The sequence below is a fragment of the Engystomops pustulosus genome, chromosome 1 (assembly GCF_040894005.1).
Source record: "Engystomops pustulosus chromosome 1, aEngPut4.maternal, whole genome shotgun sequence".
Taxonomy (NCBI): domain Eukaryota; kingdom Metazoa; phylum Chordata; class Amphibia; order Anura; family Leptodactylidae; genus Engystomops; species Engystomops pustulosus.
The window spans coordinates 33,880,986-33,903,938 of NC_092411.1; the positions used below are offsets into that span (position 1 = coordinate 33,880,986).

Sequence of the window (22,953 nt, forward strand, 5' to 3'; positions counted from 1 at the left end):
AGAGGCCTATGATATGATCCAGTAGAGTCAGAGCTACTGTTTAGTTGGTATTTTTTCAAGAGTCTATGATTATGGGGACCCTGTATGCCCTAAAAGTACATAAAAAATGGATGTCCTATCAAATCTACCCCTTAAAGAAGTAAAAATTTGTTGACATAGTTTTACTGTTTATTTTTGCCGATTTTCCTCTTTTTAATTCAAGATAATGGGGGTCATTTACTAAGGGCCGATTCGGGTTTTCCCGACGTGTTACCCGAATATTTCCGATTTGCTCCAATTTCCCCTGAATTGCCCCGGGATTTTGGCGCACGCGATCGGATTGTGGCGCATAGGCGCTGGCATGCACGCGATGGAAATCGGGGGTGTGGCCGAACGAAACCGCCGCATTTAAAACAAAAAATCTGCACTTACCTTCACTCAGCCCAGCTCGGTGAACTCCAGTGCGTTCCGATGCTTTTCAGCGCAGCAGCACCTGGTGGACGGCGGAGGAACTACCTTAATAAATCCCGGCCGGACCCGAATCCAGCGCAGAGAACGTGCCGCTGGATCTCGAATGGACCGGGTAAGTAAATCTGCCCCAATGGATTAAATTGACATTGGAGGGCGACTCAAGGACATATTTGCTCTTTACTTTTTTATCTTAAATTAAAAAGTTAAAGAAAGATGAACCTTGACCTTATCCCTCCACGAGTGGCGGTTCACTAGAATAATTTAGCAGACCCTGTAAGGTGTATTGTACTATGTTGAAGTTTCCAGACAGCATTTCACTTTAATAATTAACTCTCTGCATGTGATTTTTTTTTTTCTTTCTTTGCACATATTCCACATTTTACTTCTAAGTTATGCATTTTTCATAGACTAAAGTACAGTAATTTTCACAATTTTAAAATTATGCCCTTGAGGATTTACGCCATGTAGATGAGATGCATTATTGAGAAGGCAGCAAAGGTCACCCTAATAAACTTGCACTGAAGCATGGCTTTCTGCATAGTCTATTTTAATGGATTTTTTTTCTGTCTTAATATTTATTGTGAATGCCTTGGAAAATTAACAGATTAAGTTTACATAGAGGGTAGAATTGGAGTAGAACTGACACAAATAATAGATACGGTTTGTGAAAACGGCTTTCGTAAAGATATAAAGCCTCAAGGAAAGAAAATTGTTAGTTTTTTCATAATTGCAGTTTATACGTAGGAAATTTATTCTTTATTTGATTTTTTGTTTTGTTTTTATACTTTTATGTTTAGATCCTTTTCTTGGCTTTTTTTTTCCATTAATGTCTATGAAAAGCCAATTTTTTTTTTTTTGGCACAGCACTTCCAGACATTGCTCATGTTCATTTACCTCTCTAAATACATTCTGTCCCAAAGGACGGAGAGGTTTATCTTCATTTAAAAGCAGCAGACACCGGAGTGCTTGGACTCATTTCCTTTAGAATTCCTGTAAAAATGAATAGGATTAACACGTTCCCTCGAAGACGGATAATTTCAATAATTTCACCGGCTTCCTTTGTTTGTACCTTTTCTGTTGTTGGGTTTATCTCCCGTTTCCTCTTATTCTCCCTTTGGCTTTTGTTTCCTATGGCCACAGAGACGTGTTTTTTCCTTTTCTATTCTTTTTTCCTTCAGTCTGGTCATTGCTGCTGGAAATACATTGACAATATGAAAAAGTAGCTTCAAATAGCCGTCATTTCTATAAGCGAATCAGGATAAATGGCTTGTTCGGTAATAAAACCGCAGCACCTGGTTCATTCGGGCTTCACCGAGGAATGAAACGATCTGTTTGTGGTGTGGCAGCTCCAGTGCAGAATAAACAGGGAATTAATCATTTTGGGAATATGTAGGTGTCCAGCAGTCTCTGGAGTCTTGGTCTGTGAAAACATTCATTGGGTGATATACTCAACTGTTGTCATGTTGTATTACACTAATAGAAGTGCAATAATAGACCGGCTGATTGGAGAGATCACCTCTACTGCGGGGGAGCAGACAACCAATCAATATTCAGTCTGTGTAGAGAGATTTGGTGTATCTCATGTTCTGCAGTCAATGTGGATTCTCTGTTTTTTCTTTTCGGACAAGTAAACAGGTGTTAGTAACTCATTTCATGAACATTTATTTTTATCCCTTTCTCTTTCCAGTAATCTGGTTTGTCATTCATTAGCGCTTTGCTTGGTATCGAATTGTATACTGTGTAATGAACCTGCAAGTATAATAAGATCTTGTATCCAAGAGTGTAACAGTGAGAATAGGCAGTCTAATTAAGGCTCAGTGTACATATTGTTTTGATTTTTAGACGTGCATCAGGAATATTCTTCTTCTGATGTGTCCATGGGGGAGATTTATTAAAATTGTCTGAGAGCAAAACTGTTCTAGTTACTCATGGGAACCAATCAGAGCTCAGCTTCCATTTTGCTACAGCAGTTTTTAAAAGAGAACTTGAGCTCTGATTGGTTACCATGAGCAGCTAAAACCGTTTCACTGATAAATGAGGTCCAATAGGTTTTGCTTTACCTCTTTTTATTAAATATACTTTTACTAATACTAATCTGACTACAATGGTAGTCAATGGCTGCTGTGTGCCGATAAAGTGGGATATGTAAAAAGCTTCTATCAAAGGTGTATGTCGAAGTATACAATGTGCGAAAAAACAAGGTGTCTAAAATATGCCATGTAGAGCACAAATACCATCAAACTGGACATAATCTTTTGGGGGCATCATTAGAATCAATGGCGGGTTGGGATTCTCTTGGGTTCCTTTCTCCAGAGTAACTGTAATTGGCCAAAGAGGATGGAACTTGATGGTGAAATATGTGATAATGACACCAGACACGCCTGTCAAGATTGTACCATATTTAGGTGCCGTATTTGATTTTGTTGTGGTCACAAGCCCTGGCTAGATATGTTTTTTGACATAGTTACCATGGAAGAGGATCCCACCTTGAGATGTCCTTCAATGAGTCAAACTGAAGACTTGTACTCTGGCCATTCAGATATTACATGGATGGACATTCATCTGAATAACCAGCATGTAATACCACATTTGCAGAGGCAGCAAAGTTTAACTCGTATAAGAGAGTTGTGTGGTAACATCTTTCAGATAAATCCACCCAAATTCCTTCTCCATCTCATTAATGGTTTTGAAGGTCCATCAATATGGAAAACCAGAAGAGCTGAAGTGAGAGTTTATTATTCTTGCTCAGCATCACAAAAAGTCATTACTTTGCTTTTCAGCTGTGAAATCCTTTAATATGTATTATAATTGATTCTTGCAACTCGTGGGCCAATTTCACTCAGCGGTGGTAGACAACTAACAATGGGCTTCAGAAAATGTTACTATAGGTACAGAACTATGTGTGACAGGAGAATATTAATAAGTAAAGAGCATCTTTATTCCTTCAGCGTAAGGATGTAGTGCGGTTACGTGGCAGCCATTATTTCCGTAAGTAGATATTTAAAGTACAATTATTTTAATAACATTACTTTGTGGGAATGTTTTTATCTTTCCCATTTGTATATAACCAGAGCAGTAATTTTACTATATAAAAGAGTATACAATACATATAGAATAGAGGCTGTTATTAATAACTATATAAATAATTGCTAAGGATAGATCCTGGGAGGCAGCCATTACAGAATAGAAAAGTTTGCCTGCTTGAGATGGGCTCTACCGGGGCTGATCTGAGATTAAACCTCCAGATTGTTCAGAGCCTATTACACATTGATAAATATGCTTATCATGTTTTTCTATTCCATTTGAATATTTACATATTCAAATCTGACCATGTTTTAATGGAATAGGTTTACATTTCCACAATCCAATCTTACTTAAAGGGAATCTTTCAGATTTGACCAGGCCAAAATACAGTGCAGTGTTTGGTAGCAGCCCATGCCTTTATGTGTATGCTTAGCAACAGCAGGACCATGACCGTGAGGTCTGCAGCTCTTCTATGGCTTTGGGCGGGTCTTTCAGCATGCAGAGCTTTGTGTTCTTTGCAGTGTGTTGATCCAAAGCCCCAGTTGTCTACCCAGTAACACCTCTCTAGTAGGACCTTGGTTGTATAGGACAGCAGAGGGAAGGGCATGTACAGCTATTCTGTGCAAAGGGGAGGAGAAAACTCATCAGATAGAAAGACACACCCAGAGCCCTTGCAGGGCTGCAGACATTCAATAATAGTTTAATTTAATTACACATTTATTTACAGTCATGCTGCTATTCACTACACACAAAATGGTCTGACTACGCAAGGCTACCACCTCTCTGTGGTTTTGTATGATCAAAACAGCTGACTGATTCCCTATGTCTTCCTGCGAGTGCATCACCTGCCTCTCCTTAGCATTGTTTTTGTCTTTCCCGGCCCTTGGTCACAGCCAGAAATGTGATATAGGAACGGGTAGAACACGAATTCTTCCTGCGCGTTGCAATTCTAGTCCTGACCAAGGTCTTTAAAGGTTTGCAAATTTGTCCACTGATATGAATAGAATTGCAGAATATCGCCGGTAAAATACTAATAGCATCTTTCTATTGACTATGTATTTTTCTACCAAATTTGGTTTTTCTCCTACAACTTAGCCCCACATAATATTGGTACTTACTGATAACGCAATGGATCATACCATTTCCGATACATCACTATACAGACCAAAATTGCCCCCAAACAGGAACTCAAAAATGAGACCGATATGATTCTCATGCCCTCACACAACACTTTCTATTCTGATAAATGAGCACATTAGTCTCCCCTGTCTGCAGATATACACAATATCTTGGCAATGGATGAATCTATCACAACACTGATATTACTCATCCAAGACTTTCCTGTCAACACCCAAGCCTCTTTACTGGAAGCATGTTACTTTTTCTCTGTAAGGAGGCAATCGTATGGCACCATTGTTATAAAATGTAAAAAAAAAATCTTTATAATGCAAAGCAAAACAGAAGTTTTGACTTGTCCAATCATATGCAGTGTTGCTCAATTTTGTATGGATTCAAATATGCAAATAAATTGAATAGCTGTTGCAGTATGCAGTTTGTGAGGGGTAAACCATGCCAATAGAACAGTGTTTTACAAATTTGCCAAAGTATATTGACATATATTTTTTTTTTGTGGAAAAAAGTGATGGTCATAATTAGAGAACAGCAAAGACTGTATCACAGAGAAAGATAATTACATTTTCTGAAGGTTATAACAATCAGTAGGAAGTGCACAAGCCTTTACTTTGACTTCCACGGCCATGTGACATTATTAGTCTCTCTCAATTCTCTGGTGTGATTTTTGTTCACTTTTCTTCCAGTCTTCTCCATAGTTCTATGACTGTTGTGGGTTTCTTGGCCGTAACTTTGTCACCAGAGTGTTTCTATTGAAGTTAGATCAGGACTCTAGGCTGGCTGTTTCAATGTTTTCTGTTTCAAGGAACTGCTTACCACATTTTGCTTTGTGAAAGTGGGCATTGTACTGCATAAAAACTGCTGACTGAGTGAAGAACGCAAGGAAGGAACCACATGCCACTCTGCCATGTAGCTGTATAAGAGGTCCAACTGCTGTAGAAAACATTCCCCAAACCATGACACTTTCTCCACCACCGTTCACTGACTTCTTCGCACACTTTGGATTCAGTGTTTCCCCATTGTGTCAACAAACATAATATTTCTTATCAGATCCAAGTAAATTAAACTTTCTTGTATCACTAAAATGAACTGTGGACCGCTTCCCCATCCACACAACATTCTCCTCAGCAAAGGTGTGTCTAGCATTTTGATTCTATCTGCTAATGAGATGTTGGGTCACTGCAGAGTGGGATTTCAGTCCAAATGCTCTTACATGTTGTGACATTGTATGACAAGACGTATCCTTAGCCTGGGTTCACACTTTTTTTTTTTCCCCATAAACTCCGCGCATATGTTGGGAAAGCTCCTGATGTATACACTGAGCTTACACATCGTATGACCAGTATACATCACATCCGTCTTATGGGACAAATGTGATGTGAACCTAACCTTACCCTATTCAGTGCTGAATTGGCGAGCAATTCCTGCTGCAGTGTTGAAATGATTACTCATAGAGATTCTCAACATTATCCTGTCCTCTCTTGCATTTGTCTTTCAAGAGCGACCAGCCCAGTTTGTAATATTGCAACGGCAGACCATTTTTAAAAATGTGTGAAAACTGGAACATTGGGGTTTGCCATATAATAAAGGAAATTAGCACCAGGTGTCCAATAAAGACCAATAACTTGCAGGTATCTGAATCTAAAATTATCTCTTTTACTTGCATATTCTGTGCTTTAGAATAGATACAATTTATGTGATGAACTTTAAATACTGCTATTTTACTCAAGTTAGAATATATTTACATAGGACTACACAATGACCTTGACATTTAGGAAATTGTGTTGTGTTCTTGATCTCCGGTGTATATCAGAATGTGTCTACCTTTTATAACAATTTTGCTTATATGAGAAGCTTTTTATCTGTGACCCAGTTGACCATGAATTTAGGCCATAGAGCACATGGCTGTATCATGGTTCTGTTAAACCTCCATTTGATGATCCATTTGAGGAACCTAAATATGGCAAATATACATACTGTCCAAACTATAATAGGTGATCATTGAGTTTCATCATGCCCAATCCTTTGCTCTAAGAAGGAAGTAGGTTCTATCCCCATTCGTCACAGGTAAATTGGGAGGTATTGGAGATTGCTTCTGGCTATGACTGCCATGTAGGCTGTTTATTTTTGATGATTTTCTCAGTTTACCTAGACAGTTTTGTGTAATTTGCAGCTATTGAAAACCACTCTTCATCTTAAGAATCAATGTATCACTGTATGGAAGACCTGACTGCACATGTGGCCATGACTGAAATTTTACGCCTTGGCACATGGGAGACTTTAATCATGTTGGAAGCGCAAAGTATTTGCGACGACTTTTACACGTGCTCACAAAGGAATCATTTTGTCCTAGCGTATGCGTCTGTGAATCGGCCATTTGATGATTTATCCCTTTTGTTTAGACGGGTAATATGAAGGCTCATCTCCGTTTTACCCCTTGACACATTTCACGTGCCCTACTTCCTACTGACAGCTGAAGAACTCTTCATTGAACAATTTGTCAAGGGAAAACTGCAAGGACCAGCAGTGCCGAATGATCCCAAAAAGAGGGCAGCAAACTGTCAAGCTTTCTTTTTAAGAAAGAGAAAAATAGAGCAGATTAATCTATAAAAACTTCACAAAGGAATATTCTCTGGAAGCTTGGACTGACACAAAATTATATTAGACTCAAGCTGTTCATCTAATTAGAGTCCGTTATAATACTATACAAGAAGTATTCATAGTGTGGAAATGCCTCTGTGTTAGCAGTAATACAGAAATTCCTGAAAAATAAAATCACCAGCACCACACCAAATCATAATAGTGAAGGAACACTTCCATATGTGGCGTTTACTTAAAATCGTTTTTCGGTTTAGTTATAGGATGATGACCAAGTTTTATAATCACCCTCCATGGTCTACTTGACGTAACTGGTATAGACCCAGTGTGTCCCTGGACAGATTTCCCTATAGTGTTGTCTATGTGGTAGCCTGGTTTCAGCCTAAGACCCCTATGTATGGGAATTTGAACCTGTTCTCTACTTTTGGACTGACTTTTATTCAGTGATGGCTTACCAAGGTGGATACGGCACCAACGGGTCACACAGAGATGGAGTCAGAACCGGCAGAGTTTGTACAATATTGTAAATTAAGCAAAAAGTGGAAGAATACGGAACACAAACTAAAGATAAAACATTTGTGATGGGGAAATACAACAACAGGAAAGTTAAAAGAAAACTTTTTTGCCCAAATGCATTCATGTGGAGATAGTACCTTAAATGACATCTATCATCGGTTTCCCTGATGGTAAATGTTATTGCTCACCGTCCTGCCCCTGTTTTTAGCAATCTTTTTTTTTTTTTTTTTTGGTACATGAATGTCCACGTTTTGGGGAAATCTAGGTTTATAAAAATTTTGAAATGAGCCGGAGGTGCTCGGCTGGTGACGTCATCAGCTCTCTGCAAATCTTGCACAGAGACTAAGATGCTTGCACTGCCGTCGTTGGACGGTATTTCTTGGAAACACTCTAGAGGTGGCGCCAGTCAGGCCGACCGTGTGAATAGATTACATTACAGTGGAGCCCAGAGAAGTCTGCAGAAGTCTTCGGGCTCAATTAAATATTTTATAAACATATATTTCTCTGAAATGTGGGCTTTCAAAGATCTAATGAAAGAAAAAGCCCACATTTCAACTAATTGGCCCGGAGCAGACTTAGTTTCCTAAATGGCCAACCTGCAAGCAAGGACTTGGAGTACAGCACCCAGAGGCAGGAGGAACTATTTTTGGAGCTCAGAAGGGAATACCCCAATTAAGGGCAGGTTGTCAACCTCCTTGATCAGCAAGTTCTTCTCCAGTTGTTGCCAAACTTTACATTGTAGAATGCTGAGAATTGCAATTTTCTGCTCGCTATTGTTGACAGGGTATCCTGGTGTAATGTAAAGTCTGCTATTTGGCTAACAATTGCAATTAGGAATTGAGACTTGAAGGTAGGAGAACTGTCCGAGCCTCTAGACCAGTGATGGCGAACCTATGGCACTGGTGCCAGAGGTGGCACTCGGAGCCCTTTCTCTGGGCACTCAGGCCATCAGCCTAGGACAGAGTTCACCAAACAGGACCAAATCCATTAAATTGTCCTGCAGTCCTAGGCAACTTATGAGATGCTGCGCACAGCACTATTTTACAGCGACACTTCATTGACTGTTTGGAACTGCTTGAAAAGTGAGGTGGTGTTAAAAGAAGTGCATTATCTTTGGAGGTCCTCCTGCTGGACCAACCATTCTTCCTGTACAGAGAGACCCTGGAGAGAAGCTACAATGATAGTCTGAATTTGCCCACCTTCTTCCAACTGTATTGGTGGCCTCAGGTTGCTAATACAATTAAAGAAGTGGAAGAACAGGTAGCAATAAGTTACTGCTTAAAATGGCACATCAGGGTAAATAAGTGGGATTTGGTTGTAGTTTGGGCACTCGGTCTCTAAAAGGTTCGCCATCACTGCTCTAGACTGTCTACTGCTGATGATTGTTTTGCTCTGCTTGTGTTGTAAAATAAAGCCCTAAATAAATGTTTTGTACATCTTAAATCAGTAGTTAAAGAGATGAATATATCCTTTATATACATAAGCATGGAAAGCAGATGGTGGAAAAATATAGCACAAATTGTAATTACCTCGATCCTTTATTCCTAGTATAATGCCAATGGTTCAACTAAAAATGTGTCTGGGGTAAATGTATTCATATTGCCTTAAAGGACATCTACCACCAAGGTAAAGGATTGTAAACCAAGATCAATCTCATATGGGTATGTGTCCCCTCTGGCAGGACCCACTTTTCTTTTAGCTTCTTATGCCTTTTTTGTTATTAAAATTTATACAAATGAGTCTGAGGGGCTCCAGGCTCCATTAACAACTATGGAGCCTGGAGCCCCTCAGGTTCACTTGCATAATTTGAAAAACTTTTTTTTTTAACCGGGGCATGAGAAGCTAAAAGAAGAACAGATGCTACCAGAGGGGGCACATACCAGTATGCGAGAGTGCTTGATTTAAATCCTTTATCCTGGTGGTAGATGTACTTCAAATAAAATGTCCTTAACCTAGAGGCTGAAGATGCAACAGATCTATCTCTATCAAAATACATGTGCCTCAGTGAGGCACTTGTTGGGTATTTTTTCTTCAAACTCTTGTGTTAATTATTCTAGTCCAATATTGCACCAACATAATGGAAGGTATCATTTTATCAGTTCACAAGTTATGCCCCAATTTTCTAGACATTTTAAAAAATGGCACAGAAAGTGTCTTTACAGATAACAATACTGTGCACCATATTTATTATCAGCTTCTTGGCATGTCTTGGCCTACTTACTCAGGATAGTCTTGTATTTATTTGTGTAGATGTACAACGGGGACTCATGCTGGTGATAAATTTGGCATGTCCCTTTTTCAAGCAGGTATAGAAAATTGGGTCTAAAATTTGCCATGATGTGTTTTGTTGTATTATACAGTTTTTAGTTGTAGGTCAAGGTCCAACCACAGTAGGAAGTTTGCCAAATTAGCGGCACACTAGATTTGGTAAATCCTCCCAGTTATCTTTGTCAAAGTTCCTTAATCCGGCCCATCAGTTCTACTTTAGTGTCAGATGTTGGATTGATTAGCTATATTACATTGTTTTTAGCTTTTTATATGCACAATGTTGTGGAAACAACTGCAGCCTGTAGTCTATTAGGCCCAAAGGTTCTCTCTCTTTCGTATTAGTAAACCACAGTTACAAATACAATTTGTGGTGACAACTTTCTGTAAATATTTTGTTTACGGCTTGGAAGCTTTTGGATATAGTGTGATAGTTGTTTGTCTGCCATTTTGTATCCATGTGCCTCATGGGATTGGTCCAAGTTTGTATGAGACTGTCCTATCATCACTACTAGAAGTTTGTGACTTGCTGAAATAATTCTATTTTGTTCGGTGAAGTAGAGGTACCCGACCATATTACATTTAATGTAGCTGTTGAGAACAATTTTAGGCGAGTAATGTATACGTTATTTGAAGCTATTGAAGTCAATTCTGTCTTTGTATTTTCCCTTTTGTATTGTGTAATGGCACATAGTGGAAATGAAATGGCTTTTATAGAAATGCTTCTTATCTATTCCTGTGGGGGATTTTCTCCCCATAGTGTCAGAGGTCGGCAGAGAACTGCTTTACCATGCATTACTATACCTCCAGGCAGTAGACGGTTTAATAAACATTCATCACGGAGATACTAGGCGCGCAGTCTTCTAAATAAATGCCTTGCAGATAACGCTCCACCGTTTTTAAGGTACTGAACTATTAAAGGCACCAAGATGCTTCTAATGTTTTATTGTTTTAACATTACAGCAATGTAATTATTTGTAGGGCCCTGGGTTATGGTGGTTTGCCCCATGTCAAGTGACTTTCAATTCTCCCTTCAAACAACATGACAGGGTCATCAGATTTTTCTGACCTTATTTGGCTCACAGAGTTGACATAAAGTGGATATTCCAGCTGAAAGATCCATGAAGAAATGGCCAGATGTAGGACGGTAATATGTCATACTAACTAGGTCATCTTTGTTCTCTGACAGATGACATTGGGGAAGAAAATAGGATTAGATATATATATTAAAAAAAAAAGTGTATAGACCGCATATGGGTGTTGCGATTCAACAGGAACACTAAAGCGTTTACTCAATCTTTTGATTTTGAGGTGGTGTCCTTGGCATAGGTTACCAAAATGTCAATTGGGAATGATTTGAGGAACTTGGAAAAAAGCTCATGCTGTTAATTTAGCTCTGAGATCAATCTGATGGCCAATCTGTAGGATGTTCTAGTCCACTGAGGGAACCCGTCAGGGCATTTGACAGCACTGAACCACTATCTAGTCTTAATGGATCACTAGTTTAGTGACAATTTGTTTAAAATCAAAAACTACACAAAAGTGACTGGTCTAACTAATACAGAATATAGTATAGTGTGCCAATCCCAAGTACAGCTACCAGTTGTCAAAGCATTGAAATAAATAAATGGTCATATACAGGCAGTCCCCGGGTTACGTACATGATAGGGTCCGGAGGTTTGTTCTTAAGTTGAATTTGTATGTAAGTCGAACCTGTATACTTTATAATTGTAGATCCAGACAAAAAAAAATTTGGCCCCAGTGACAATTGGAGTTTAAACATTTTTTGCTGTAATGGGACCAAGAATGATCAATAAAGCTTCATTACAGACACCCAACAGCTAAACATTACAGTCTGGGACTATAGTAAACCATCCAGAGATCTTCACCAGAGGTCAGAAGGGTCTGTCTGTAACTATGGGTTGTCTGTAAGTCGGGTGTCCTTAAGTAGGGGACCGCCTGTAATCTAAAGTGCAGCAGTACCATTTATAATACCAGTACTTGTAGATCATACTTGTACCCCTCCCCACACACACAATCTTTACAGTGGACATACACTCTCCAAGACCAACAAAAATGTTATAGCAAGCAATCAGATTACACCACAGGATACCGATACACGTCTTGGCATCCGTTTCCCCAAGTGGTAAGTAAGTATCTAATTTTAGGTGGGCCAAGACCATGGTAATTTAGGGAGATTTGTGAAAGCGGAACAGCCCAAATGGGGCGTGTAGTGGTTTAGCATTCCAAATTGTCCTAACAGAATCCCTTGATAGGGCTGTGTCACAAAAGCAAGTTATGATCTGTCCTTGCTAACCATTGGAAATCCATCCACTTAGACCCCCATTTATGCTGAGGATGGTCCCCATTCATTCTCCACATTGGCTGATGAAGAGAGCCTGGTAACTAGAACCCCCCCCCCCTTCCCAAAAAAAAAGGATTGTTTGATATGGCTGTTCCAACTGTCTTGTCTATTTTTATCTAATGGTTTTTCTTTTCGATTTCACAATTCTCTGATCAGTGGCAATACTATGGGGGAGATATACTATGGCTTCGTCACAAGTTTCTTGTGGAGAAGGCATTCATATCTCCACTTCACCATATTTTGGAGAGTATTTTGCCCGGGCTCCACTTTGGGCGTTTTGGGGTGGGGGGCATTTGGTTGAGGGTGCTTGTTGCTCAGCAAAAAAATTTTGGAGATTATAGCAGTAGTTTCCACCAGATAAAACCTGGTCTAAGCAGGCCCAACCTGGTGGAAACTGCGCTTGCATATACTCAGACCCTGAGACTTGCATGCATCTAATTACGGCAGGTTGAGGAATGTAGATTTTACGCTGCCTTTTTTCCATCCTATCCCCCTTATCCCCTATTTTTACTGTTACTCAATTGGTCGTGCACACCTTATACATGGACTCCTTATACACAGACACCTTATACACAAGGGGATGTTGCTCCATTACAGCTTTTCTATTACTCACAATAGGTGTCAGACCTTAGCACTACATTCAGTCATGTCTTACAATACACCTATTGGTCAGTTTCTATGAGGATGAAGTTGGGCCATAAATAAAATTGAAAGAATAAAAAAATCTTCCGAATAAATAACCGATGCAGAGTGAACAAAAGAAAACGTTCACATTCTTCCGTGAATGAGGCAAACAAGGACAAAAGTTGTGAAAGGGCAAAGGAAATTGAATTTGAAATGCAAAAATATTGCAAATGAAAGCAAAAGGGAGGCTGAGTTTCCTTATTCTGTTCTAGTCAATGGATAATAAATTTAATCTAACCTTTTCAGAAGGAAATTACCAAGTGAAGGTCCTAAAATGAAACTGTATTCTGCATACATGTCCATACACATGTGGATCATGTACACCATGTCCTTATTGTTATACAATGAGGTCCTAGAACTGCAGGGTCCTCTTCCCTTTCTGTCTCGTGGTACAGATGTTCTTAGAGACAGAGTCAGAAGTCAACATTCCACTAGACCTTATGACTTATCTTCTGGACTTGCCTACACAGGGGCTAGGCTATTCCTCCATATTCTCTACAGAGAACCTCTCAGCCACCCTACACAATTCAATGGACCGTTCAATGGAGTCTGGTCCTCTTGAGACCTGTTGAACGGTGGTTTGGTGCCATGCTAGTGCAAGTCTAGACTTTGGACCCATAGGTTTATTCCTACCTTTGTTTCAGTTTTGATATTTTTCGCTCTATCCTTGATGTTCGCAATGCGGTAGGCTCTCTTATTACATAGTGGGACCCTTTTAGAAGCCGCACTCTTAATGACTATGTGTGCCCTTGTTTCTTCTCAGGAAATTGGACTTTCCTGTAATGTGACTGTTTCTTCGATTGGTCCTGCATGACCAAGCAGCACAACTTGTTTCATTCATCCAATGTGATATGTTCTGACCTTTACTTGTCTGTATTTCTTGGAAAATTTCAATAAAATGTAAGTTAAAAAAAAAAGTGTAGGTCCTTGAGAGCAGCCATTTATAAGTGAAGGGTTTAGCTTTTTAAACTATTACTAGCCTTATTTGTGGTCCCATCGGGTTTAAAACAGCACTAATGGGATGACATATACCTTACTGTCATGTATAGCTCCTGCTATGGATGTTAGTATGATATATTTATATTATTTTATGTCTATAGTACAATCGAGGCAACTGGTGGGAGCCTCCTCGCTAGCAATCCGAGACACTGGTTGCATGTCCCTTTTGTGTAAAGCTGCCAACTTGCAGTTATAGCCCTAAAGTTCAGGGGCTAAATTGCACGTACCATGCTTGGTCTGTCAATGATGATGCCTGATTTCATTGACCAAACAGTGTCGCGGAAAAGACTTGAAGAATCATGTGATATAGAATGAAAGGAGTTCCTGCTTCCCAGCAAAACAACAGCGTGAACTGTAATTCTGTTCTTTGTATGAGGCTTCTGTTGTGCAGGGACTGCTTCCATCATCATCCTTCAACTATATTCCTTGAAGTCGGAGGGAGGATGGCCTTCCCATTCTATGTGTAGGAAGGTAAGATGAACTAGGCACAAGGATTGGCATTGAGAAGCAATGAGGTCTTACAGATCCTAAGTATATGTGGATTTGGTACATACAATGTGGCAATCGGCCAGAAGATTGGGTGGAACCCTCTGAAATTCATGGCTTTGGGTACAGGGTAAGCCCCTGGGTGTCTAAGTAAGGAACACAGCTAGGACGTTTCTGCCTCCAGCCTTGGAAACCCAGCTCTCTTATGTCTGCAGTGGTGGCAAACCTATGGCATGGGTGCCAGAGGTGACACTCGGAGCCCACTCCGGCTGTTGCCCCATGGCAGAGTTCGCAAGACAGGGATCCTCCTGCTGTCCCAGGACTTGGCATGCTTAGCTTTTTTTTTTTTTTATGTGGAGCATCCTGGTCTGCAGGAAGAGAAAGGAGGTGTGGACAGGGTCAGGTTATCACTGGAGCTTCTTCTGTTCGACCCCTGGATCTTCCTGTTCAGGTGGATGTCAAGGGACGCTCCAATGACCGTCCAAATTTGTTCTCCTTCTGGTGCCCTCAGGCCTATTGAAAGCTGTGGTATAGCACAGAGCAAGAATATTGCAATAAGTAACTGCTTGAATTGCTGTGTTGGCACTTTGCAAAAAAATATGCAGGTTTTGGGTTGCAGTTTGGGCACTTGACCTCTAAAAGGTTCGCCATCACTGTCTTATAGCCTGATTTTGATGTCACTTCCTGTATGTGTCATGACAAAAAGTGTATGTCTAAAAACTTCCAATCCAGCAGTGCCATCCGAATGAATAGTACGAATGAATGGGCTTAACTGTGTACACACAAGCTTTCTGTGCTGCCAAACTCTACTGTACCGAAGAAGCATAAGTGGAAACGTAGAGTTCATTTTGTGCTTCTGGGATATATGCAAATTGGTTTTCTGGGTTGGGATGTTACATATATATGTCCCTAAAGAACTTGACAGTTTAGATTGTGAAGTAACGCATGGGGAGGGGGGATTTAATCGCACAGGTTTTTGTATTTTATTTACATTTTTATTACTTTTAATTTTTCAAACTTTTCACTTTCCGTTGGTTCATTTAAAATTCATTCCAAAAGTAAATCTCTAATCCACTTTTAACCATGTGAAAAACATGTTAGATCTCCATTTATAACCTCATAATTCAGACTTGGAAGTAGCGCAAGGAACAAGCCCGAATATGAAAATGTCAGCTTAATGTTGAAATATTTCACAAGATGTTTTCCAGCAAATTGATATTTTAGCCACTAGTGTCACAGAGTGCTGCCGAATCGCTCCGATCTGTTTTATTGACGGATTACTGTGCATCATCGGTAAACGTTACAATCAATAATCCGGGGATGTCTGCAAATCGAGCAGAAATATATTGCTTTGTTTGTCATTTAAGTGTGTGAAGTTTATGTAACGTTGGAGAATTTATGGAGCTTTTATGGCAATCCAGACTCTCTGCTTATTTATGACCGTATGTTGTGGGGAACGTTGCCGGTAGTGTCGAATCTTGCCTCATCTGACTACACAGTCATCATCACAGTGTGAAGAATATACCATGTTATTGACTGATTTACTTTTGATTAATTTGACCATAAGTGAAATGTATTATCTGGCATAATTCACTATGCTTTTTTCCCCTTGTTGGTACTAGCCGGATCCTGGACGTATACAGGTAAGAAGAAAACCATGCAAGTTATTCTTGGTACTTGTCTTTAAGGAATATTTTCGCCAAAAATAGCCCAGATTCTGTGTTTATTGAGTCTCCTGGAATTTTAATAATTTAGCTCCGGTTAAGTCATCTGTGACTGCAGAGTAGGTGTCAAGGTGCAGTCAAGTGCTTTAAATTTCATCTGGAAGTGTTGACCTTTTGTGTTTTTCTGTGTAGTAGCAGGACTGTGAAAGATGGATTCCAGGATAGTAGGTAGAAATATTCTCAAACTGCTGTAATTTGAGATCTATGCATGTAACTGTTCTGAGTAGGAGATGTAGCGGTCTTCAGGTTGAATTCTGCAGCAGTTACTCAGAGCACGGGGGAGGGGCTTAGGAGCCACTCGGTGCATATAACGAGGAGAGCAACTGTTGATGACACATCCTCTACACACTTGAATTCTAAAATACCAAAATATATATCCATGTTTTACAGCCCTGTTCTTCAGGGCCAATACACACTGGCTGTTGTATTGCGTGGTCATAATGTGTTAAACAATTTTAGGCTGCCGCCTTGACCTGTAACATATATTATTTTATCTTTACTTTTATTAATTTAAGTTTAAAAGTTTAATATCATCCATTAAAGAGAATGTGTCATCAATTTTGTTTTGACTCATACCATATCACATTTTTCGGAGTTATCTATACCCATAGAGGTCTTTGTACTTGAAGATGGGGGAGATTAACTGTGACATCATCCTATTGTCAGTAGTGATGTAATGATAGGTCAGTGTTATCTATATAAAGGTAATTGTACAGGGAGGAGGAGATAAGCTGTGACATCATCTATTGTCAGTAGTGATGTAATGGTGGGTCAGTGTTATCTATATAGAGGTCATTGTACAGGGAGGGGGAGGAGATAAGCTGTGACATCATCTATTGTCAGTAGTGATGTAATGATGGGTCAGTGTTATCTATATAGAGGTCATTGTACAGGGAGGGGGAGGAGATAAGCTGTGACATCATCTATTGTCAGTAGTGATGTAATGATGGGTCAGTGTTATCTGTATAGAGGTCATTGTACAGGGAGGGGGAGGAGATAAGCTGTGACATCATCTATTGTCAGTAGTGATGTAATGATGGGTCAGTGTTATCTATATAGAGGTCATTGTGCAGGGAGGGGGAGGAGATAAGCTGTGACATCATCTATTGTCAGTAGTGATGTAATAATGGGTCAGTGTTATCTATATAGAGGTCATTGTACAGGGAGGGGGAAGAGATAAGCTGTGACATCATCTATTGTCAGTAGTGATGTAATAATGGGTCAGGGTTATCTATGTCGAGGTCATTGTTCAGGGAGGAGATAAGAAATGACAAACTATTTCTGCTAGTGGAGACCATTATGGTATATACTATGGTGTTATCTTCTAGTGTACACTTGTTTGAGATGTAAAGAAGGTGACTTCTGCATAGAAAGCCCCTACCAGAAATCACTGTAGTTTTTGTTAAATGGATATTTATATTTTTTTCATCATAAACATATTTCTTAAATATTTTTTATCGCTGTGGCCTGGAATCAATTTGATTTTTTTTTTTACATCCCTCCTCTGTGAACAGATATGGCTCACATAAGTTTATATGTGAACTGGTTCATACAAATCCTGTCCACTTGCTACAATTGGATAATTTGGTTTCCACTGAGAGTTTACAATTGGCAGCATGTTAATTGTCTCTTTAATGTTAGGGTGTTTTCACATGTTGCGTATGTATTGCATTTACAAACGCCATGAAAATGCCTGGCTCCGGGACTTGGCCCATTCACATCTGCATTTTCAGTGAAACGCATGCGATTGACTATAAGCGTGCAATGTCAAATGTGATTTTACCAAGCCCCACCGCAGGTGTTTGCATTGCGTTTGTAAATGCTATGCATACGCCATTTGTGAACGCATCCTCGGTGTATGAAAATCGACCTTTTGCAATGGAATCAGTTGAGCTCCACTTACCTGCACATATTTTCTAAACAACTTGATAAAATGTGAATTTGAGATTTAGAAATGTCCACTTGTTTATCTTTTTAGTTGTGCATATTCCAGTTGTTTACTTTGTCCAGTATTCTCCAACATTATTCTTCCTAAAAATCAATTAGCAAAACTATCCACATGTGTTTAGTTAGAAAACTACTATTCATATTTTAAAACTATAGCCGTCATCTGTGTTGGGAGACGAATTGTGAATATCCCTATACAGCTTTAATTGTTATAAGACAAGTATTACACTGGGCAATAGGGGACTTGAGAGGATGAAGCATGAAGAGTAATATATCTTGGTTGTCCATGGAATTGTGAGCGGGCACTAAGATATATACACTCACCGGCCACTTTATTAGGTACACCATGCTAGTAACGGGTTGGACCCCCTTTTGCCTTCAGAACTGCCTCAATTCTTCGTGGCATAGATTCAACAAGGTGCTGGAAGCATTCCTCAGAGATTTTGGTCCATATTGACATGATGGCATCACACAGTTGCCGCAGATTTGTCGGCTGCACATCCATGATGCGAATCTCCCGTTCCACCACATCCCAAAGATGCTCTATTGGATTGAGATCTGGTGACTCTGGAGGCCATTTGAGTACAGTGACCTCATTGTCATGTTCAAGAAACCAGTCTGAGATGATTCCAGCTTTATGACATGGCGCATTATCCTGCTGAAAGTAGCCATCAGATGTTACAGGGTACATTGTGGTCATAAAGGGATGGACATGGTCAGCAACAATACTCAGGTAGGCTGTGGCATTGTAATGATGCTCAATTGGTACCAAGGGGCCCAAAGAGTGCCAAGAAAATATTCCCCACACCATGACACCACCACCACCAGCCTGAACCGTTGATACAAGGCAGGATGGATCCATGCTTTCATGTTGTTGACGCCAAATTCTGACCCTACCATCCAAATGTTGCAGCAGAAATCGAGACTCATCAGACTAGGCAACGTTTTTCCAATCTTCTACTGTCCAATTTCGATGAGCTTGTGCAAATTGTAGCCTCAGTTTCCTGTTCTTAGCTGAAAGGAGTGGCACTCGGTCTTCTGCTGCTGTAGCCCATCTGCCTCAAAGTTCGACATACTGTGCGTTCAGAGATGCTCTTCTGCCTACCTTGGTTGTAACGGGTTGGCGGTTTGAGTCACTGTTGCCTTTCTATCAGCTCGAACCAGTCTGCCCATTCTCCTCTGACCTCAACAAGGCATTTCCGCCCACAGAACTGCCGCTCACTGGATGTTTTTTCTTTTTCGGACCATTCTCTGTAAACCCTAGAGATGGTCGTGCGTGAAAATCCCAGTAGATCAGCAGTTTCTGAAATACTCAGACCAGCCCTTCTGGCACCAACAACCATGCCACGTTCAAAGGCACTCAAATCACCTTTCTTCCCCATACTGATGCTCGGTTTGAACTGCAGGAGATTGTCTTGACCATGTCTACATGCCTAAATGCTCTGAGTTGCCGCCATGTGATTGGCTGATTAGAAATTAAGTGTTAACAAGCAGTTGGACAGGTGTACCTAATAAAGTGGCCGGTGAGTGTATATGGCCTTGGGGCATATGACACACTATGTTTTGTTTATGTGTATAACATATTATTTTGTTCAACTTGTAAAAACTAAAAATGAAATGAATTATAAATTCATTATAATATATATCATTATGAAATAAATCAGAACCTTTTTAGAAGATTGATCACAAGCTCTAATCAACCAAAATTAAAATATTGTAAAAAAAGAAAAAAATTGGGAATGTGTTAGAATTTTCCTATGAATTTGGTCATTGTAGTCTTTGTTCGTGATTGTTGTTGTGTTCATTGTTTTCTCTCTACCCTCCATATTTTTCAAGTACTTTGTAGTGCATGTGAGACAAGCCCACCCTTGTAGGCTGCGTTGACAAGTGGCATTTGCGTTACAATGTTGAAATAACATTGTGTTTCCATTATGTTTAACGCAATGGATCTCAAAAATTGCACTGCATCTCAAAATGCGGTGAAAATGCCATGTGTGAGGGGCACACAATATTTCAAATCTGCATAGTCTGTAGGTTTAATGTAGTTCTTATATGGCACTTAATATATCACTCATCCCAAGGAACTATCAATTTTTAAAACTGCTTTAAAGGGAACCTGGCCTGGTCTGTCCAATTGGGGGGGGGGCAGTTCAAATGAGAATTGCTTGTGGTAATGAGATGAGGTAAGCGAGGGAGGGAGCAGGGGAGAGGCTGATGGAGGGAGAGGATAATGGGTGAGGATGAGTCCAGGAGAAATTGAGGGGAATATGAGTTGTGCCACATGAAACGCACCCACCCCAATGGGGCTCACCACATTCTGCTGGTAAGGAGCCAGGTAATGTTAACGAAACAATTAAAAAACTGGAATTCTTCTTGAAATGTGCATGGCTCCTCAACATGGGTGTTGAAACTTGTCATGATGTGAAGATGACCTGATGACCGGTTCCCTTTAAACAATTGCGTGCCATCAAACAGGCTCGATACACTGAGAAACAACAGTGTAGAATTGACTTTCTATGCCTGAACTTTAACTTGTTTCATGTCACTTATTATCAAAGACTTGTCTCACCTTTTGTGTTCTGGCATTTTATTAGTGTTTTGGGGCTCACTATTGATTTAGTCCACAAAAAAAAGACATTGAAACTTAACAGCCGCCATAGAAGTGTTATGGCTTTCGCTGCAGAAGCTGACCTTGGTGTGACTACTGACTAGACCGTAGTGTATAATGTCCAATATATTGTGTTTGTACTATGGTGTCGGCAGATAAAAAATTTAGATTTTGCTCCCCCTTTATATTGTAAATCATTAGAAACCAAAGTCGAAATCTCATCAGGATATAGATGTCTTTCATTAGCTTTATATAGATGTTTCACTTTTTTTTAACCAAATCTTTACTTTCTTCTCTTTCAGAAAGAACTGAGTCTTCCAAGACGGGGAAGCTTGTGAGTAAATGAGTTGTATTTGTTATAATGTCTGCAGTGAAGACTGACATTGAATTCATATTGATGTTTTATTCATGGAGCCGATATTGGCGGCGCAGTTACACACACTGTATGCAAAGTTCAATATTGCAGCGACGCTTGATTAGTATTTGCCTTACATGTTTTATGGGGACAAAAATCAACATATAGCGGAGATTTGTGCTTTTATTGCTCGATTTCTGTCCTATGTTTCTCCTTGAAGATTTAATCTCAGATTTAAAAATTTATATTTCATGTTATAATCTCAGCACAGTAGATAGATATGGAATATTACTGATTAATTTATATACATAGTAATTGTGGGTTGCTGTTATATTAATTTCTGTTTAATGTTTTTCATATTAATCTCTGTTTAATGTTTTTCTGGAAAAACATTGGGTGTCAGGGCAGGATCGGTTAAAATACATGCATTTTTGTAAAAATTTTGCAGCATGGCATTCAGGCTCATTGTCTACACTGTGGTTGTACGAATACTTCGTCCACATGGTGGCCACAGCAGTCACAGAAGACGGATGTCCCGCTCCTGTGACCACTGAGGCCGTTGATTAGACAAGGCCGTGCAGTTGTTGCTTCTGAGACCCCTTGGGCCACTTCGTAGCAGAGACCTGAGTACTGCATGGTGTTTCAGCCCAGCCGGGATTGGGGTGATTAAAAAGAAAGATGGGAGGGCTGTGCAGTATTAGGGAGCCAAAACTGGTTTCCCCTCCAGGATCCTCCTAGTGCCAGGGAAATGCATTGGGGTATTAAGTTGGACTTTTTTTTGCAGCAATTTTGACTAGGGTAGAAGTTCAGCTGCAGCTTTTGACGTCAATATACCGGTGTAGAAGTGGGCACTCTTAACAAACAAATATACCCACTGAAAAATAAGTTCTAAACTGAACCTAGATTATGCCCTTGGGCAGTGAAACAAACAATCAATAAATCAGTTTATCAATTAAAAGTTCATCAGAAATAGACTTTGGGGCTCTGGTGGATGGTATACTTAATTTAAGTCATCAGTGCCATAGGGCTGCCAAAGGAGGATGGTGAATAATTTGTACATGTTCAAGAGAAGCCTGGATGCCTTTCTTTCAGATTGGACTTGAGGGACCTGTGCACCTTTCCAACCTTATTTACCATAATGGCACTCTAAAACTCTTGTTGATCCAAAATTTCCTGGCACCCCATTTCCTAGTCCATCTTGACGTAGCATAGTTGCAGCAAGTTGGCCGCTGCAGTATTTTCTCCACATTTTATGCTGCAGATTTTCACTGTGACTTCTATCCTTTAAACTGCAAAGCTTAAAACACGTGTGGGTATGCTGGGGAGAGAATGAAAACAAATATTGTCACATTTAGATTGGATTTTTAGGAGGCATGCCTGAAGATATGGATGCCAAGGAAATTGGCATTACTGGATCTTAGTATCCTGTACTAACAATGGGTGTGTTTTGTCATTTTATTGACCATGAGAAATACGGCGTCTGTCATCTTAAAGTCACATTGTGAAGAACTTTTTACGACTGGCGTCTGGTGGTACGGGTAGGTGCCTCGCTGTCATAGCATGAGATACGAGCGGCGCCTGAAATTATTCCGATGACAAATAGTAGCTTCAATAATATTTGTTGATGACTGTGATAAGCCAAGAGATTGATAACATCGGTTTTCTTTTCATAGCTGACAAAAGATGATTTATTCCTGTACTGCAGCCAGTGTTTCATCTCTAAATAGTTATGACATAAAGACTTCATAAAATGTTAGTTTTACTACAATATGTTGGAATACTTGTAGCCACATCACATGCG

At 39.8% G+C, this 22,953-nt stretch overlaps 1 protein-coding gene across 1 annotated transcript in view; it reads left to right on the forward strand.

The window, feature by feature from the left end:
* The window catches only part of MAST4 (microtubule associated serine/threonine kinase family member 4), a 325,776-nt gene that overhangs the window by 155,667 nt on the left and 147,156 nt on the right, over window positions 1–22,953 (forward strand). Inside the window, exons 4-5 of the mRNA XM_072144319.1 lie at window positions 16,141–16,161; window positions 21,100–21,131. Of these exons, the coding sequence (XP_072000420.1) occupies window positions 16,141–16,161; window positions 21,100–21,131 (53 nt within the window). The remainder of the gene's footprint in view (window positions 1–16,140; window positions 16,162–21,099; window positions 21,132–22,953) is intronic.